Source organism: Diceros bicornis, chromosome 4, assembly GCF_020826845.1.
Source record: "Diceros bicornis minor isolate mBicDic1 chromosome 4, mDicBic1.mat.cur, whole genome shotgun sequence".
Lineage (NCBI taxonomy): Eukaryota > Metazoa > Chordata > Mammalia > Perissodactyla > Rhinocerotidae > Diceros > Diceros bicornis.
Window position 1 is genome coordinate 41768124 of NC_080743.1, and position 16928 is coordinate 41785051.

Consider the following 16928-nt stretch of genomic DNA (forward strand, 5'->3'; position numbering starts at 1 on the left):
TAAGCTATTGTCTGCACTGCTGTAATAACTAGTCTTTTAACTCTCCCCTGAATTAGCCTCTCCCTAGCCCAGTATATCTTAAATACTTCTGCCAGATTAACGTTCCTAATGAACGACTCTGATCGTTCATTCCTTTGTTCAAATGCCTCACAATCTACAAAATACAGTCTAGACTTGTAGCCTACCATTTCAAACCACGTTCTGGCCACAATCTATGTTTACAACCTCGTTTTTCTCTACTCCTTTTCATAGCTATTTTTTCCTTTGTTTCAACTCAGACTCTTTTCCTCCCTAACTTCATGCTTTCCTGCCTGTCTGCCTTGGCTCAAGTCGGAAATGGCCTTTCCTTCCTTCTCTGCATTTGCAGATCCTACGCTTCCTTCAAGACTCAAGATCTAACTCAATGCCACATCCTCCACAAAGTCAATGTCTCATCTGGAAGGAATCGCTTCCTGCCCTCAAGTGTCTGGTAGTTATGTAAATGCCTCTTTCTCAACACTCTTCTATGTTTTAATTTCTCCACCCTCAACTCCTTGGGAAGATCCAACTCTTATTTGCTTTTGTATCCTCTAATTGAATAATTTCTTACTGATCAACTAAATAAATAACAGTTGAAGGAATAAATATGTATATATTCAATAAATAAGAGACATTTAAGGCAAATTAGAGTTTTACGTAAAAGAAGAAATGATCCAATGCATAGAAAAATACTGGACTTGATACTGTAGCTAAACACCTATAAAAAAGGAAAAAGAACATTGAAAAGGAATAAATATTTATATCTAGGTAACAATATAAAAGAATATTTTCCAAGAAATATCTCCTCAAAGTACTTATTCTGTCACATTCTGTCACAAAGCTTATTAGTAGTTTTTAATGGACAAACATGCCTAATCCTTTCATTTCCACTTTCTTTACTATTAACACTAGTCAATGCTTCTGGTTTGGTTCTAGGTAGTTGAAATAACATTTGAAACACTAGCAATTCTAAATATGACCAAATTCATATTTAGACCAACAAATATAAAACTGAGTTGAATTGAAACACTAACAATTCTAAATATGACCAAACCCATCACCTGGTAATTTATTTCCTGAAAAAGGGAGTAAAGTCTGTTTTTGTTTCGCTATAAACTTTTGAGATCATCTTTAAAACGTCATCAATTTCATTTTTTCATACATGCCTAGTGAAATGCTTGGTACATAGAGAAACACTCACTAAATATTGAATGAATGAACCTACAAAATAAGAGTACTGATAGCCTTTGTCAGTCACTATCTCTGAGCGATAATGCTGCACTCAGAAATCATGCCAATAATTACGTGGACAGAAAATAGGTGCTCAGTAAATATATGTTGAGTTTAATTCATGTAATTTTAGAGAGGATCTCAGAGATGATTCGCCTTCTGTAATGCTCTCTTTCTCTATGTGCACACGGTGCTTTTTGCATATGTTTCTTGAAGCACACGTATTAGCAAATATGCATTTAGCTTTTCTTCATGTTAACTCCTTGAAAGCAAAGACATTATGAGAACCCATCTTCCCCACATAGCCTGATGCTTGGCAGATTGTAGGCACTGAGATGCTCACTCAGTGAGTGAAAAGGAGTCCAGACCTCTGTTGTCCAACATGAGAGCCATTAGCCACATGTGACTATTTAAATTAATTAGAATTAAATAAAATTTAAAATTCAGTTCCTCAGCCACATCAACCACATCTCAATCATTCAATAACCACATGTGGCTAGTGACTACCATATTGAATAGAGTAGACAATATTTCCATCATTGCTGAAAGTTCTATTGGACAGTGCTTGTCTAGACTATTTCTCTCATTTTGTAGAACAGAATGAGCTCAGGGAAGTTGTCACTTGCTCAAAATCAAACCATCAGAAGCAGAACTGGGATTAAAAACTGGAACTCCTAAATCAAATTCCGTTGTTATTAAGTCATAGCTCTGATTCATTTCAGAATTCCAATTGTATGTAGCCCTAACTTAGAGCTAGTGATATTATGGGAGGCATGGTCTTTGTCTTGTGATTGCCATAGAAGCTATTTTATTTTTGTATTGTAATTGATCAATTTGCATGTTTCATAAACAAAAAACATAACAGGTGAAAAATGTACCTGGAAGCTCTGAACCTCTGGTGTAAAAAGAGAAAATAACATGAATTATAAAATGCTTTTCAGGTGCCTAGCTATACAAAATATTATAGTATTCTGGTCTTGTGCCACTTTAATTAGAAAATGCCTAGACCAGGTTCTGGTTTAATGATTGCTTTTTGGTTAGTTTCTTTAAAGCATTCCTCTTTGGTTTGCTCATTTGTCAAAATCATTTGTATCTAAATCAACAAATTAATAAGGTTTGTTCAGATTTGGGATTCAAGGTTGATTTGGTTTGAATTCTTAAAAGATTTTCCCAGCTTTCTTTGAGAGCATCAGTAATTTCCAAAATGTTCTTAGAGAAAGAGCCTTATTTTCTACAACTTCTATAATGTATTTGTTTATGAAATTAGCATTTGGTATTCTCTGGAAAGAGAAATCTAGTGCTGCCTGATAGGAATAATTATAAAGAGACAAGGAAGTGATCATTCCCATAGCTACCCTAATATTGGACTCTGAAGGAGGCAAGGAAAGGAAGGACCAAATCGGAGTTCAAGGACCCCCACAAAATGCCATCAGTCTAGGGCACTTAGGCTGTCACACTTGCTCAGCTAAAGCACCCTTCTTAATCCACTCTAGTTGTGTCCTGACTGGAAAGAAGTTGTTGAACAAACATTGTGGTTTGTGATAGAAAAGTGTACAATCTAGTGTTTGTTTTTAAGAACCACAAAGGCAATCTGCCATCTTTAGATAGAAATTTGAAGAAAGACAAAAAGAGTTAGTGATGAGATCAAGTTTTAGAATTAAAGGCGGCACCTCAGAAAATAATCTGATTCTTTCCTCAAAGCCTTTACTCTTCCATCAGGCAGACTAGTCAGTATTTAAGACAATTAAACGTCACTACTTAGGTATCCATAACTGCCCTATTTAAGCACAGGACCAAAGAAAGAGGGTGTGTTTTCACTGCCATTTTCCTTTGATGTGAAGTTAAAAAGCTGTTGCTTGGCTGGAAGTGATATTATTCAAACTCCTATGTCATTCTTCTATAATCATTCCTCAGTAACTTTAGTCTAGCTTGGTTTTAGGCAACGGAAAATTAAGGCAAGTATTTTATTTAACATTCTTAGAATTTATGCTTTTTCAAACAACCCAGTATAGCACTGTTTCCCCAAAATGAATGATATATAGAAAGAAAAATGTCATGGACTCCCAATGTTAATTTAAATTATTGTAATTATAACATTTCCTAAATGTACGTTAAACATAAAATTAGATATCTTATAACTTTTATATAGGTATAAAACAATATAAATTTACAAATTCAGTGCAACACACTGTCCTAAATAAATGTTTCAAATTAACGACAATAGTTGAATGTTCATTCATTCAGCAAACATTTATTGGAGGATCTACTCTGTTCTAGGCATAGAGTATGTAATTCTAGCTGGTACAACAAACACACCCCAAATTACAGTGGCTTTAAAAATTAAATGCTTAAGTGAAATAAGCCGCTCACAAAAGGAGAAATACTGTATGATTCCATTCATATGAGGTACCTAGAGTAGTCAAATTCATTGAGACAGAAAGGAAAATGGTGGTTGCCAGGGGCTGGGGAAGGGGGAAATGGGGAGATATTATTTAATGGGTACAGAGTTTCAGTCTGGGATGACAGGAAATTTTTGTAGATGGATGGTAGTCATGGTTGTACAACAATGTGAATGTACTTCATACCACTGAACTGTGCACTTAAAAATGGTTAAGATGCTAAATTTTATGTTATACGTATTTTACCACAATTTTTAAAAATAATTTTTAAATATCACACACAAAAAACTGAATGCTAATTTCTCACTCACCTCACAGACCAATATCCTGGTCAGTGGGTTTGGGAGAGTGAGTGAGGGGTTCTGCTGTAAGCTGCCAATAGCAAGACCCAGGCTGACAGAGTCTTTCTCATCTTCAACATCTGGCTTCCAAGGCCATCTTGACATCCAGCCAGCAGGTGGGGGAAGAGTAAAAGGATCACATGCAGGAGGTTCTTATGGACCAGGCCTGGAAGTTGTATACATTCCATTGGCTGGAACTCAGTCTTGCTGCAACATCTAATTGCAAAGGAGACTGGAAAATATAATCTGTGTAATCAGGAAGAAGAGAAAACAAGTTTGATGATGGCTTAGCACTCTATGCCATAGTCCATCCATTTGATCATCAAATATCCATTTCACCCTTTTTCCCAAACATATAATACATTTACTCCCTCTACAAGTGAGATAACCTAAATTCTCACCCAGTCACTTCATCAAGTTCAAAGTACAGGATCTCTGGGTAACTGCACAGGCTTCTCTATCAGGTCTGGATATAATTCCACATCATCCTGTGACCCAATGGTTCTCAGCCAGGGGTGATTTTGTCCCCCAGGAAACATTAGACAGTGTCTGGAAATATTTTGGATTGTCACAAATGGGAAGGAAGAGCACACTATTGGCATCTAGTGGGTAGAGGCTAGGGATGCTGCTAAACATCTTACAATGCACAGGACAACCCCCCACAACAAAGAATCGTCCAGGTCAACATGTCAATAGTGCCAAGGGTGAGAAACTCACTGTGACCTATGAATTAATAAGATATCTTCCCCAGTCACACCCCATATATAATGACAGAGCAAACGTATTACAGTAAATATTTCCAGGTGAGAAAGGGAGACACAGGCCCACTGCAAAGATGAAATTCTGCCTGTTAGTATTTTGATAGCTCTGAACTGGCTGTGGGGGAAGTTCCCAGGCTAGACTTCGTTTCCACTCTCTGCAAGGAACCCCCTTGTCCATGGTCCTGTGTGGTCAGTAGCACTGCCCTCTGAAAGTTTTTCCTCTAAGCCCACATACGAAGTGGGTGTTGGGAAGCATGACTTCCTTGTGGAGAGTACAGTTTTTAATACAGGCTCACGATTTCTTTGGCAATACAGTCCCTCAAAAACTGAAAGATTTCTGATCTATTTGTTTCCAGTCAGTTCTATATGCCAGTAACACTAAAGTTCTTTCCTGGGGGTAATTCTTGATCCTGAATAATTTCTTTGCTTTTTCATCCCTACGCTTCTCTTCCTCTCAACTTAAGGGGCCATCAGACTTTAATGTGAAGGCCACACCCTAAATCTAATCTTTGCTGCATGGCTGAGTTTTAATGGGCCCTTGTTGTTCAAAAGCTTTTTCAATCTCATTTCCTATTCTTTGAAGTATAGAGCAGTCAGTGTTTCCAACCCCTTGAGACTCCAAGTTTCTGTACTCTCTCTATTCCTTTTTATTATGCTTGCAAACATGCTTATTATTGCATGAGCTCTTCTCATTTTTCCAATATCTTGCTAAATGCTGCCAGTAAACATAACCTACTAACATTCCATCTTCCAACCTCTTCTAAAGCCATAGATTTTGTAGGCACCTTATTTGCCTTCCAAATTATTGCAAGCAATTCTTTTACCAAATGTCTTGCCATAGGTTTCCATTTTCCAGCCCCTAATAATAGTTTACTTGTTGTCTGCTGCCTGCCTGACTAGTTTTAGATTTTTATGAAAGCACCCTACCTCTGTAACAATTTCTGCACTAGTTAAGGCAATGCTAGCTGTTGTGGTAAACATTCCTTAAAAGGTCACAGTAAAAGTTTGTTTACTGCTTACATAACAGTTCAATGTAAATGTTCCTGGTTGGGGTGGAGGGGTGAGGGAGTAACCTTTTGCCACACAGTCACCTAGGGACCCAGGCTTATCTCAGAGGCTCTGTCATTTTCTAACACATATCTTCCAAAGTTTCCCTTGACATAAAAATCCAACCAGCAGATGCTGGAAGAGAGGGCGGATCATGTGTGGGAGGTTTCTATGGACCAGGCCTGGAATTGGTGCCATCACTTTTGTTCACATTCCATTGGCCAATGGGATTTAAGTAAAAGTGGCGTGTGCATCTTCCAAAAAGTGTCCTTAAAGGGAGGGGGCATATCTTTCTTCCTTCTGAGCACACTTTTTTCCTTCCATCTTATTGCTGGCTGGAATTGAGAAATGGTGGCTGGAGCTCTAACAGCCATCTTAGAGCACAGGGTGAAAACCACATGTTCAAGATGATAGAGCAGCAGAGCTTGGGTCTCTGATGATCATGGAGCTGTCATACCAGCTCTGGACTATTTACCTCCTGACTTTAATTAAGAGAGAAATGAGCTTCTGTCATATTTAAGCCACTGTTGTTTTGAGTTTTCTTTTATTTGCAGCTGAATATAACTTTAACTTACATAATTCTTCTCTAATTGTTTGGTATGGTTACTTTTTCTTCTGCCCACTCTTTTTAGTCGGAGACCTCTCATACTTCCTTCTCACAGTAGAGGGTACTATAAGAACCGTCACATCTCTGACAAGCAGTCTTAGCACATGTGTAGCATCGTTATCATTTTACTTGAGAGATAAAACACTTAGGATTGGTCCATAAATTCATATTATTTCAAGAAACATTTATTGAATACCCACTAATGACAGGTACTGGGCTAGATACGAGACATACAAAGATGATTAGCAAACCATCCTTGCCTTTGAGGAACTTTATTATAGGTATTGAGATAGATACTTAAATCTGCTGCCTCGACTTCCATTCCGTCATTCTATTTGAAGAAGTTGGAAAGCCAAAAATTACATTTCTCAGACTCCCTTGCCACTTGAATTCTAGGTGCAAATAAGGTCTGCCAAATAGATGCACTCATGAAAAAAACAGGTGCAAATGAAATGGAGGCTATCTTCCTGTTGCTGTGGCCACTTGCAAGCAAGGGGTGATAACATGTTTGTGGCATCCAGACTCTTCATATGGGCTTCATGATGGTGGTAGTGGCAGTAACAGTGTCCTATTGTCAGTTTCCCATCCCGGCTATATTGTGTATTAGTCAGAATAGACCAGCCTTATGCTGTAGTAACAAGCAATCTCTAAAATCTCAGTGGCTTAATACAACAAAAGTGTCTTTCTCACCAACAAAAAGTTTTTTTGCTGCATGCACAGCAAAGGAAACCATCAACAAAATGAAAACTCAACCTATGGAATGGCAGAAAACGTTTACAAATCATATATCTGATAAGGGGTTAACATTCAAAATATATAAAAGATCTCATACAACTCAGCAAATAAAAACCAAACAATCCAATTGAAAAATGGGCAGAGGAATTGAATAGACCTTTTTTCAAAGAAGACATACAAATGGCCAACAGGCACATGAAAAGATGCTTAACATACTAATCATCAAGGAAATGCAAATCAAAACCACAATGAGATATCACCTCACACCTGTTAGAGTGGCTATTATCAAAAAGGTAAGAAATAACAAGTGTTGATGAGGATGTGGAGAAAAGGGAACCTTTGTGCACTGTTGGTGGGAATGTAAATTGGTGCAGCCACTATGGAAAACACTATGGAGATTCCACAAAAAATTAAAAATAGAACTACCATATGATCCAGCAATACCACTTCTGGGTATATATCTGCAAGAAATGAAATCACCATCCCAAAGAGATATCTGCATCCCCATGTTAATTGCAGCCTTATTTACAATAGCCAATTCATGGAAACAAACTAAGTGTCCATTGATGGATGAATGGATAAAGAAAATGTAGTGAAATATTATTCAGCCATAAAAAAGAAGGCCATCCTGTTATTTGCAACAATATAGAAGGACCTTGAGGGCATTATGCTAAGTGAAAGAAGTCAGACAGAGAAAGACAAATAATGGATGACCTCATTTATATGTGGAATCTAAAAAAAACCAAATTCATAGATACAGAGAACAGATGGTGGTTGCTGGAGGCAGGCGGTGGGGGGTGGGCAAAATGGGTGACGGTGGCCAAAAGGTACAAAGTTCCAGTTATAAGATAAATAAATTCTGGCCATGTATTGTACAGCACGGTGACTATAGTTAGCACTGTATATTTGAAACTTGCTAAGAAAGTAGATTTTAAAAGTTCCTATCACAAGAAAAAAAATTTGTAACTATGTGAGGTGATTGATGTTAACTAAACTTATAGCAATCATTTCACAATATATATCTATATCAAATCATTATGTTGTACATCTTGGGCTAATGCAATGTTAAATGTCAATTATATCTCAATACAACTGGGATAAAAAGGTTTATTGCAGGTGTGGGCAGTTGTTCTCCACGTACTGACCCAGTGATCCGGGCTGCTTCAATCTTGTACCTACTGCATCTTAACCCAAGGTCTCCTCCGTGACTGCTGTGGCAGGGAAGAGAAAGTCTAGAGAGCTGCTCAGAAGCTTTTCACTGTCTCATCCTGGAAGTGACACATTACTTCTCACTTTTTTTTTTTTGTGAGGAAGATCGGCCCTGAGCTAACATCTGCCAATCCTCCTCTTTTTTAGCTGAGGAAGACTGGCCCTGGGCTAACATCCATGCCCATCTTCCTCTACTTTATATGGGATGCCGCCACAGCATGGCCTGACAAGCAGTGCCTTGGTGCGTGCCCGGGATCCGAACCGGTGAACCCCGGGCCACCACAGCAGAGCGCGCACACCCAACCGCTTGCGCCACCGGGCCAGCCCCAACTTCTCACATTTTATTGGCTAGAGCTAGTCACATGGCCCCATCCAACTGCCAGGGAATTGGGAAATGTTAATTCTCACATGCCCAGGAAGTAAAGGAGGACCAAATATTAATGAACACTAGCAATGTTTACCACAAATGATGTGACCTTAAATTCAATAGTCTGTTGCCTTCCACTCCTCCAGCCCTTCCAAGAGTTTCAGAAGCACTGAATTGCTTTTGTTTGATATCCTTTTGTTTTTTGAAATATCTAGATTGGTTTCGGATTCCTACGGTGAACCCTGACTGACTCAGGTATGTGCTGGTGGCTTTTTGTCCCCTTACCTCCATCCACTCCCCACTACTCTGTGCCCCAGGAGGTCGTCCTCTATGAACCGCATCTTCCAGCTTCCTTTGCCCTCTGACTTTGGTTGGTTTTGGATCATGGGAGTTACTAGCAGGAGATCAGAAAGCAAGAGGCAAGAGAGGTCAGGATATTTATCTCCCTCTTTTCAACTCCCCACGAGACTGTGGGTCCCGTACCCTGCACTCAGTTCTGTAAAGAGTCCTTTCATTAAACTTTCCTCATTTAAAGACTTTGCATATGATGTCTGTTTCTTGCCTGGACCTTGACTCATACAAGATGTTTAATAATCAAACTGTGAGTCTAAAAAAAGAGTACTAGACTCTCTCCCTTCCTCCAGTTTTACTGCAGCTGCAGATCTTTATAAAATCCAAATCCGAATATATCATTCCTCTGTTTTAAAACTTCAATGGCTCCCTATTAAATCCCTGTCCCCACACCCCACTCTAAGTTGCAGCCAGACTGAACTACTTTCAGTTCCTCCTGCAACATGGTCTCTCTTCCTCTGAGCCTTTGGCACATGCAGTAACTTCTTCCTGGAAACCGCTCCCCACCCCCACTCTCATCATTCAGACATCAGCTCAAATGACACCCCAGAAAGCCTTCCATAAACCTACTTATCCTAGTTACATGTTATTATATGCTCCCACAGCAGCCTCTATTCACCATCACATATAGATAGAACTCAACGTTACATTGTACTGCAACTGCCTGCTTACTTATCTGTGTCCTCCAATAAACTGTAAGGCATAAAACAGGGATTGCATCTCAGATCTTTAGGACCTATTAAGCTGTTTGGCATACAATAGGCTCTCAATAAATCTTGGATAGTTCCTGAATGTTATTGAAAAAGCTTGAACCCTCCTCCTCCAGCTTCTATCCTCTCTCTTTTCATTCACTGACAAAAATCAGAAAAAATAATTTTTAGTCATCCACTCCTCATTACTACCTTCCATTCACTTCCCAGACCATTTTAATCTTACTTTGCCACCACCTTTTATGGAGACTTCTCTTGCCAAGATTACCAATGACCTCCTAGATCTTAAATTTAATAGCTTCTTTTCAGTCCAAATCCTCCAGGATTGCTTTGCAGCACTTTCTGGAAACTCCCTTCTCTGCTCTCTGTGGATCATGGAGATCTCTCTCTTTCTCTTTAATTAATCTGTTTGCATATCTGTGTTACCCTCCATTCATTTATAAGTCCCTATGAGTCTTGTTCATTTGTGTCTCAAGTCCCCAGCATAGTGCCTGGCACAGAGTAGGTCTTAATAACTGTGAATATTAAATGCTTAAAACTCTTTCTTGGCTTCCAGTCCATCTCTCTTTCTTGATCTCCTTTTTCTCTGACTGTTCTCAGGAGGCTTCACAAGCTCCTCCTGCTCCATCTACCCATTAAATTTCTCCAAAGTAACTCATCTTTATCCACTGTTGGGGCTTCAGCCATCAGGGAATACTCTAATTCTCAAATGCATATTTTCAATCCTAACCTTTCATCTGAGCTATGGCTGCCCTTCTCTCCCTGGATGTCTTGCAGGCAGTTCAAATAAAGACTCATTATCATTTCCATTCCCAGCCTGTCCTCCTCCAGCTTCCAAAGCTCAGTCAATGGAATTAACATCCATCCAGTTGTCCAAGATACAAACCTCAAAGTCCCCTTAACTCTTCCCATGGCCTTTCCTCCCTTGTCCTGCTGGGCAACTAGCTTTATCCACTACCAAATACCCAGTCCCAAACTCCTCAAATCTGCCTCTGAGTCTTCTATTTCTTCCACCTGGAACACCTCCCCTCCACTTTGCCCCAAATTCTATGCATTTTTTGAAATTCTGAACACTGCTTAACGTCAATCAATTGCTTCCTTTTCTGAGTTCTAGACAAATTGCATCTTCATTCTGAACAAACACACCTTGATGCTAGATTTTATCTTTTAACGACTGACTTACATAAGTCTCCCTCACTAGATGTGAAATTCTTGAGGGCAGGTTTTCCTTTTTGTTTTTGTTTTTTTATTATCATTGGGTCTAGCCAGTGACTGACATTTTATGCAATTAAAAATATTTTTATATGAATAAATAAGTGAAATTGGGAAACAGAATCTCTTCAATTACACCCTTTCGGAGATTACTGCGAGGGAACCTTTGAGTTAAAAGGACAATAAGTCATTTTGAAAACGCAAACATTATGTAACCAAGCAGGCAACATACATCATAACAACATATAATGCCTATAGAAGAGGGCAGATAATTCCTATGCATCTAGGGAGACTTTACTTTTAGGCTTTTCACTTCTCGGTTTGGACAGCCAAATTTTAAAAGGGACGGTATTATTTTAACCCCTTCTGTACTCTTTTATCTTGGTGACTGGAATTAAAGCATAAACAAGACAAAACGCCTGTGGCAGTACAGTGCCTGGGCACTTGGTAGGCCCTCAACACCTTTTAATCCTTTTCCTTTTTTCCACCTAGTCCTCGTTTTATATTGGAAGTCTCGTGAATTTAGAGTACCTAAAGGAAATTTTCGTTTTAGAATCTCAGTTTGACAAAACAACGTCGTGGAGATTCTGATTAACCCTATTAACCCATGACTCTCAAACCCAAGGGGAAATAAAAAATCACCGGAGGGGGAGGGGAGAAAGGAGGCGGAGCAAAAACTGACAGAAAGGCCGAGAGAAAGCTGTACAGGGAAGCTCCTCTTTGGTTGGGTTTGTCTTTTTTTAACCCCAGGGCGACGTGACGCCCTAACTGCCGTCGCAGGTCAGCTTCCCGGGGAAGCGCCCGCCCGCCCCGAATTTCCTCGCCCGCCCTCCCGCTTCCTCCCCGCGGTGCGCTGCTGGCCGCGGCCGCTGGGGGCGCCTCGGGTCCTGCGGCGCTGAGGCGGCGGCGGCTCTCCGAGCTTCTCTTCTCCCCGCTCTCAGACGGGCGGCGGCGGCGGCGAGCAGCGCACCCAAAGGGCGCCCACCGCCCAGGCGAGCTGCAGCACGACCGTTCCTCGCGGGCGGGCGGGGTCCGCGCCGCGGCCGCCGCCGCGCTCCGGCCGGTGCTGCCGCCAGAGGCGGCGGCAGCGGCCCCGGCCCCGGCCAGCGCGCGGCGCCCCCCGGCCGCGCCCCCGCGCGCAGCTCGCGGCCCTGGCCATGGGGCTGCGCGGGCCCGGGGCTCGGCCGAGCTGAGGCGGCGGCGCCGGTCCGCGCGCCCTTTGGGGCCACCTCCGCACCCTGCTCGCCGGCGTCTGGCTCTCATGATGATGAAGAAGAAGAAGTTTAAGTTTAAGGTGGACTTCGAGCTTGAGGAGCTCTCGTCGGTGCCCTTCGTCAACGGGGTCCTCTTCTGCAAGATGCGGCTGCTGGACGGCGGCAGCTTCACCGCCGAGTCCCCCAGGTAACGCGCTCTCCGCGCCGCCTGCGCCTCCCGGGCAGCTGCGCCCTCGCCCGCTCCGCGGGGGCTCGTTGGATGGGCAGCATCTCTCTCCTTGGCCCATTTGCTCCGGGAGGGCAGCCAGCCTCGTGAGCTCCCCTTTCTCTAGGGACCAGTGTGAAATCAATCAGGAATTTATTGATCTGCACAAAGTGCCTCGCAAATGGGTTCATCTCGGCTGGGCTTGGCTCCTGCGCTCCTCATTCCAGATGGTTCCTGGTATCTGCTCTTCCCCCCTAAATTCTCTAGAAATGGGAGGGGGGCAATGGGCAGAAGGGAGAAGATGCTTCTGGTTTCTCTTAAGACGTTTTCAGGTTTGTGAAATGCAGAGTGGAACTTGAGCTGTTGTTAAAACAAAAACAAAAATAACCCAAACTGCTCGCGTTCCGAGAGCGCCCGCTCCGAACAGAAGCCCGTGCTTAGCCTAACTCCTTCTCCCTTGCTGGTTAGCCGGGGACTCGGGCGCCTAGGATGCGGCTGGAGTGGGCCTGGTCAGGCGTGACTTGAGTCAAGTGTTCCTGGCAGACGGGACAACAGTCTGTGCCTCATCAGAAAGCTGCGTCTCCAGTTACGCACTAACACTCACTGAATTACCCGTCTTGAAGTGACCACTAGTGACTCTCAGTGTGGAGGACTTAGAACCAGAGGAGAGCCCAGGCCCTGCCCTCATTTTGAAATGAGCCCCTGGGCACTCTCAGGGAGAGTCTTTGGCAGGTTCCAGAATGAAGTCAGGAGTGATAGTTTTCCTTGAGTCATTTCAAGGCTTTTTGTAGGTTGACAGATGTACCCTAAGGTGTGTTCCTTAAAAAATTAGAAAATTTACGGAAGTTTTTTCAATGAACTTTTAAGTTCCTGAGATCAAGGAAAAAGATTAATAATGCTTATTTTGCCTAAATTTACTGTTCATAGACTTTATTTTTACCCAAAAAATATTCTGCTTTCCTTTTATCTGTCATCTCTATTAATAATGTAAAGGAAATAATGTCAATGGGTTTTGGAATTGGGGCCAGAAAACTGTCTGAAGTGGCAATATTGAAGCCTATGGAAGCCAGAAAATGTAAATGTCTAGTTGGCCGAAGCAGAGGAGGTATGAAGCACTATTGATTCTCAGAATTAAAAAAGTCAGCCGAGGATAGTTTTTAAAATTAAACTGCAATAAGAAATCTTCTGTGGATATTCAGCTAATTAATTATACTACAATCATTTTTAACACACTGATAAGAGGACAGTGTAACCTAGAATGGTGCCACAAATATTTTACCAGCTCTTAGGGTGTTGAAAAACTAAAGCCAATTCTTGAATGTCTTCCAGGTGTTGTCCCCCTACCCCCACCCTGCCTCTGGTGGTTAGGTCAGCTCTCCTGGGCCAGTGGTGACACCTGGTGGTCAGGGTACTTCCCTGCTACTTCCTTTCTCCCTCAGATTGTTCATCTGGCTTGCTTCTCACAAGTCAGTTACTCCGGTATTGCAGGCAATCACTTATTCAGCAGATATGTATAGGCTGGGCCCTTTAAATATATTATTTAATTTTCACAGCAAGCCTGTGAGGTAGGGATTCCCATTTTGTGGATGAATAAACCGAGCCTCAGAAAGCAAAAATAACTTTCCCAAAGTCCCCACATCTGGTAAGTGAAATGCCAAGATTCGGATCCAGGTCTGTCTGATTTCAAACAGACTGATGCCAGATAAAGGAGAAGATTGTGTGCCATGCTGAAGAGTTTGGGAATAGGAAGCTTCCTAATGGTTTTAACAAGCAAGAGGTATACTGTGATTTGTACTGTGTAAGAGTTGGAAAGGAAAAAAGCAGAGTATCCTGGGTTAAACTTACCCCTTTCTCTTCCAACTGAAATTTGGCTTTAATCAAGGTCAGTAAGGTTAAGAATAGTGCTCTGCAAAACCAAACAACCAAAAAACAAAAAAAACCCATGTAGTTTGGAGAGAAATGATTCATAATCAGGAGCCTATGCCTTTGAAGTTAGGTAGAAGTAGCTGGTGTAATGCTAAGAGCAAGAGTTTGGAATGAGGCAGATCTGAGCCTAAATCCTAGCTCCACCGTGGTGAACCTGGGTGGGTTACGTAGCCTCTCAAAGCTTCCATCTATAAAACGAAAACCGCCACTGACATATAGGGTTGTTTTGAGGATTTAGTAAGATGATGTAGCTAACATAGTGCTCTGGCACCCAGTTGACGTTTAAAGAGATGATAAGGAGCTTGTCCAAGAGGGTTCATTTCCTTTAGATATTATACTTAATTCCTCTATCTTGACAATTATGAAAGTGTTGATTTGAGAAAGAGACCTCATTTTACTAGAAAAAAGAAAGAAAACCTGAAATACTTAAAGGATGTGAATCATTTCAAAATTGTATAACTTTTAATTTTTGGATGCCAGTCTAGGCAGTGCATCTCTAATTAAAAGCTAGATTTTAATTTTTAAAAAAATCACTTCATGTGCCTCTTTTAAATCAAATATAGTTAGCACTGTAACATTTCTCCTATAAAAATAAGCAATGAACTACATAGAAAAGGGTTAACATAGCAGGCCCAAGGCTGCTCTCCTTAGAAAGGCCTGCTTACAATGTTGGCCCTTTACTGGCATCCAGGGACTTGAATGGTCAACAGTGATATAAACACTGATATAAAACTTTACCTAAATGATAAGAGTGGCTCTCTGTGCCTAGACTACAAACAGTGTGACTTATGCAGAATACTTTCTGGGAGTCTGGAATTTTGGCATGTGGTAGGCAGAGGGTGCTTACGTGACCAGCCCTAAAAAAACCTTAGGCATTGCGTCTCTAATGTGCGTCCCTGGTAGACAGCATGTGTTGTCACAATTTGATGCTGGAGAAATTGTGTTCTGGGTGACTGCACTGGGAGAGGACTCTTGGAAGCTTGTGCCTGGTTTCCTTAGGACTTTTCTCCATACACCTTTTCACTTTGCTGGTTCTGCTTTGTATCCTTTCACTGTAATAAAACTTAGCCATAAGTAAGACTATATGCTGAGTCCTATGAGTTGTCCAAATGGATCACTGAACTTGAGGGTGGTCTTGGGGACCCCTGATGCATGAATCTACTTAGTAAAATAATGTGCATTTTGTTAGAGAAAAGCCTTAGAGGTACATAGCAAATTATAAATATATTTGGCTTTGTACAAAAACTCAAGGTGCAAATCATTCATTGTTCACCAAGTATTAATTGAGCATTTACCGAGTTTCTAGCTGTCTATCAGGGACTATGAGAAGTACAACAAATATAATTCCCATAAGGGTATTACCTTTACTTAATTAAATTAGATCATAGATGTGTAATTGCTGGACAGCAGGAGACAGTATGATTTAGTGCCTAATCGATGAGTCAGACAATATGTGAGTATTGTTGAAACTCTGGAAGAAAAGAGTTTATTTACAGCGGTAATGGTTACTGAAAACTGTATTAGCTTTTCAGCTGAGCATGCTGGGAGGATGAATTTGCACTAACAGGGAAGTGCAAGTGGGAGGACAGCTTGAGCAAGCCATCAATAGGAGTTGATGGTAGATCAGCCTGGTTGTAGAGTTCACATTGAACAGAAGCATAAGATAAAAACCTTGAATGCCATTAAAAAGAGTTTGCTGTCCATTGCTCACAGGACAAAATTCAATCTAAGATTCTTACACTAAGTTGTAATGTGATTAAAGTGGTATTTAAGCTGGCTGGTGGGTTGATGCTCTTTGGATTCTAGTGGAGATATTTTAGAGATGGAGAGACAAGTTAAGAGGCTATTAAAATAACCCAGGCAGGAGCTAATAAGAACCTGAACTCAGAGGTTTCTCATATAAGTGACTGATGAAATGATAATGCCATGACAGATGTCTTGATGACATGACAGAAGTAAAGAAGTCAAGAGGGATCTTTGTTTTATTTTGTTTTATTGAAGGGAATATAGTATAAAGTAAGGGAGGATATGAGGAAGTAAGTTATATGTTTAACATACTACACTGAGGTGACAGTGAGCCTGTAAGCAGGTGGTGGCATATTTATTGTGTATTTCTTAGATTCTGGTGTTTTCTAAGTAAACTTGCTTACTGAACTTTTCATCTAAGAATGTCCTTAAACCACTTTGCCCTTTTAAGGATTATTAGTGAGAATTAATTTTAGAAGGATCCAGTTTCTCCTGGGAAGGTTTGTCCAGTGAAGAGGTTAGAAAAAAATATAAAAACTAAAAGATATTTATTTGTAATAAATGTTATTAAAATGGTCAGATTTTTACATGCCATAGTTAATAAAACATTCAGAAAATGCATTGCACGATTATAGTGATCTAATAAACTGAAGCCAAATTATTGCCTAATAAAATATTTTTGAAGACCCTTCACGAAGACAGAATATTACATTATTTAAATTTTTTCACAGCACTCTTCCTTTGTAAAAGCATTTAAATCACTTTTGAGGTTTATTCGGAGTGTTAGAACAGATTTAATTCCTGGTCTGCTTTAGTAAAGGAGTAATAGGAAGAAATTTTTCATGTATTT

General features: G+C 40.8%; 1 protein-coding gene across 1 annotated transcript in view; it reads left to right on the forward strand.

Moving 5' to 3' along the window:
- Nucleotides 1–11988: 11988 nt before the first annotated feature.
- The window catches only part of EEIG2 (EEIG family member 2), a 66554-nt gene continuing 61614 nt past the window's right edge, over nt 11989–16928 (forward strand). Inside the window, exon 1 of the mRNA XM_058538666.1 lies at nt 11989–12388. Within this exon, the coding sequence (XP_058394649.1) occupies nt 12249–12388 (140 nt within the window). The 5' untranslated portion in view covers nt 11989–12248. The remainder of the gene's footprint in view (nt 12389–16928) is intronic.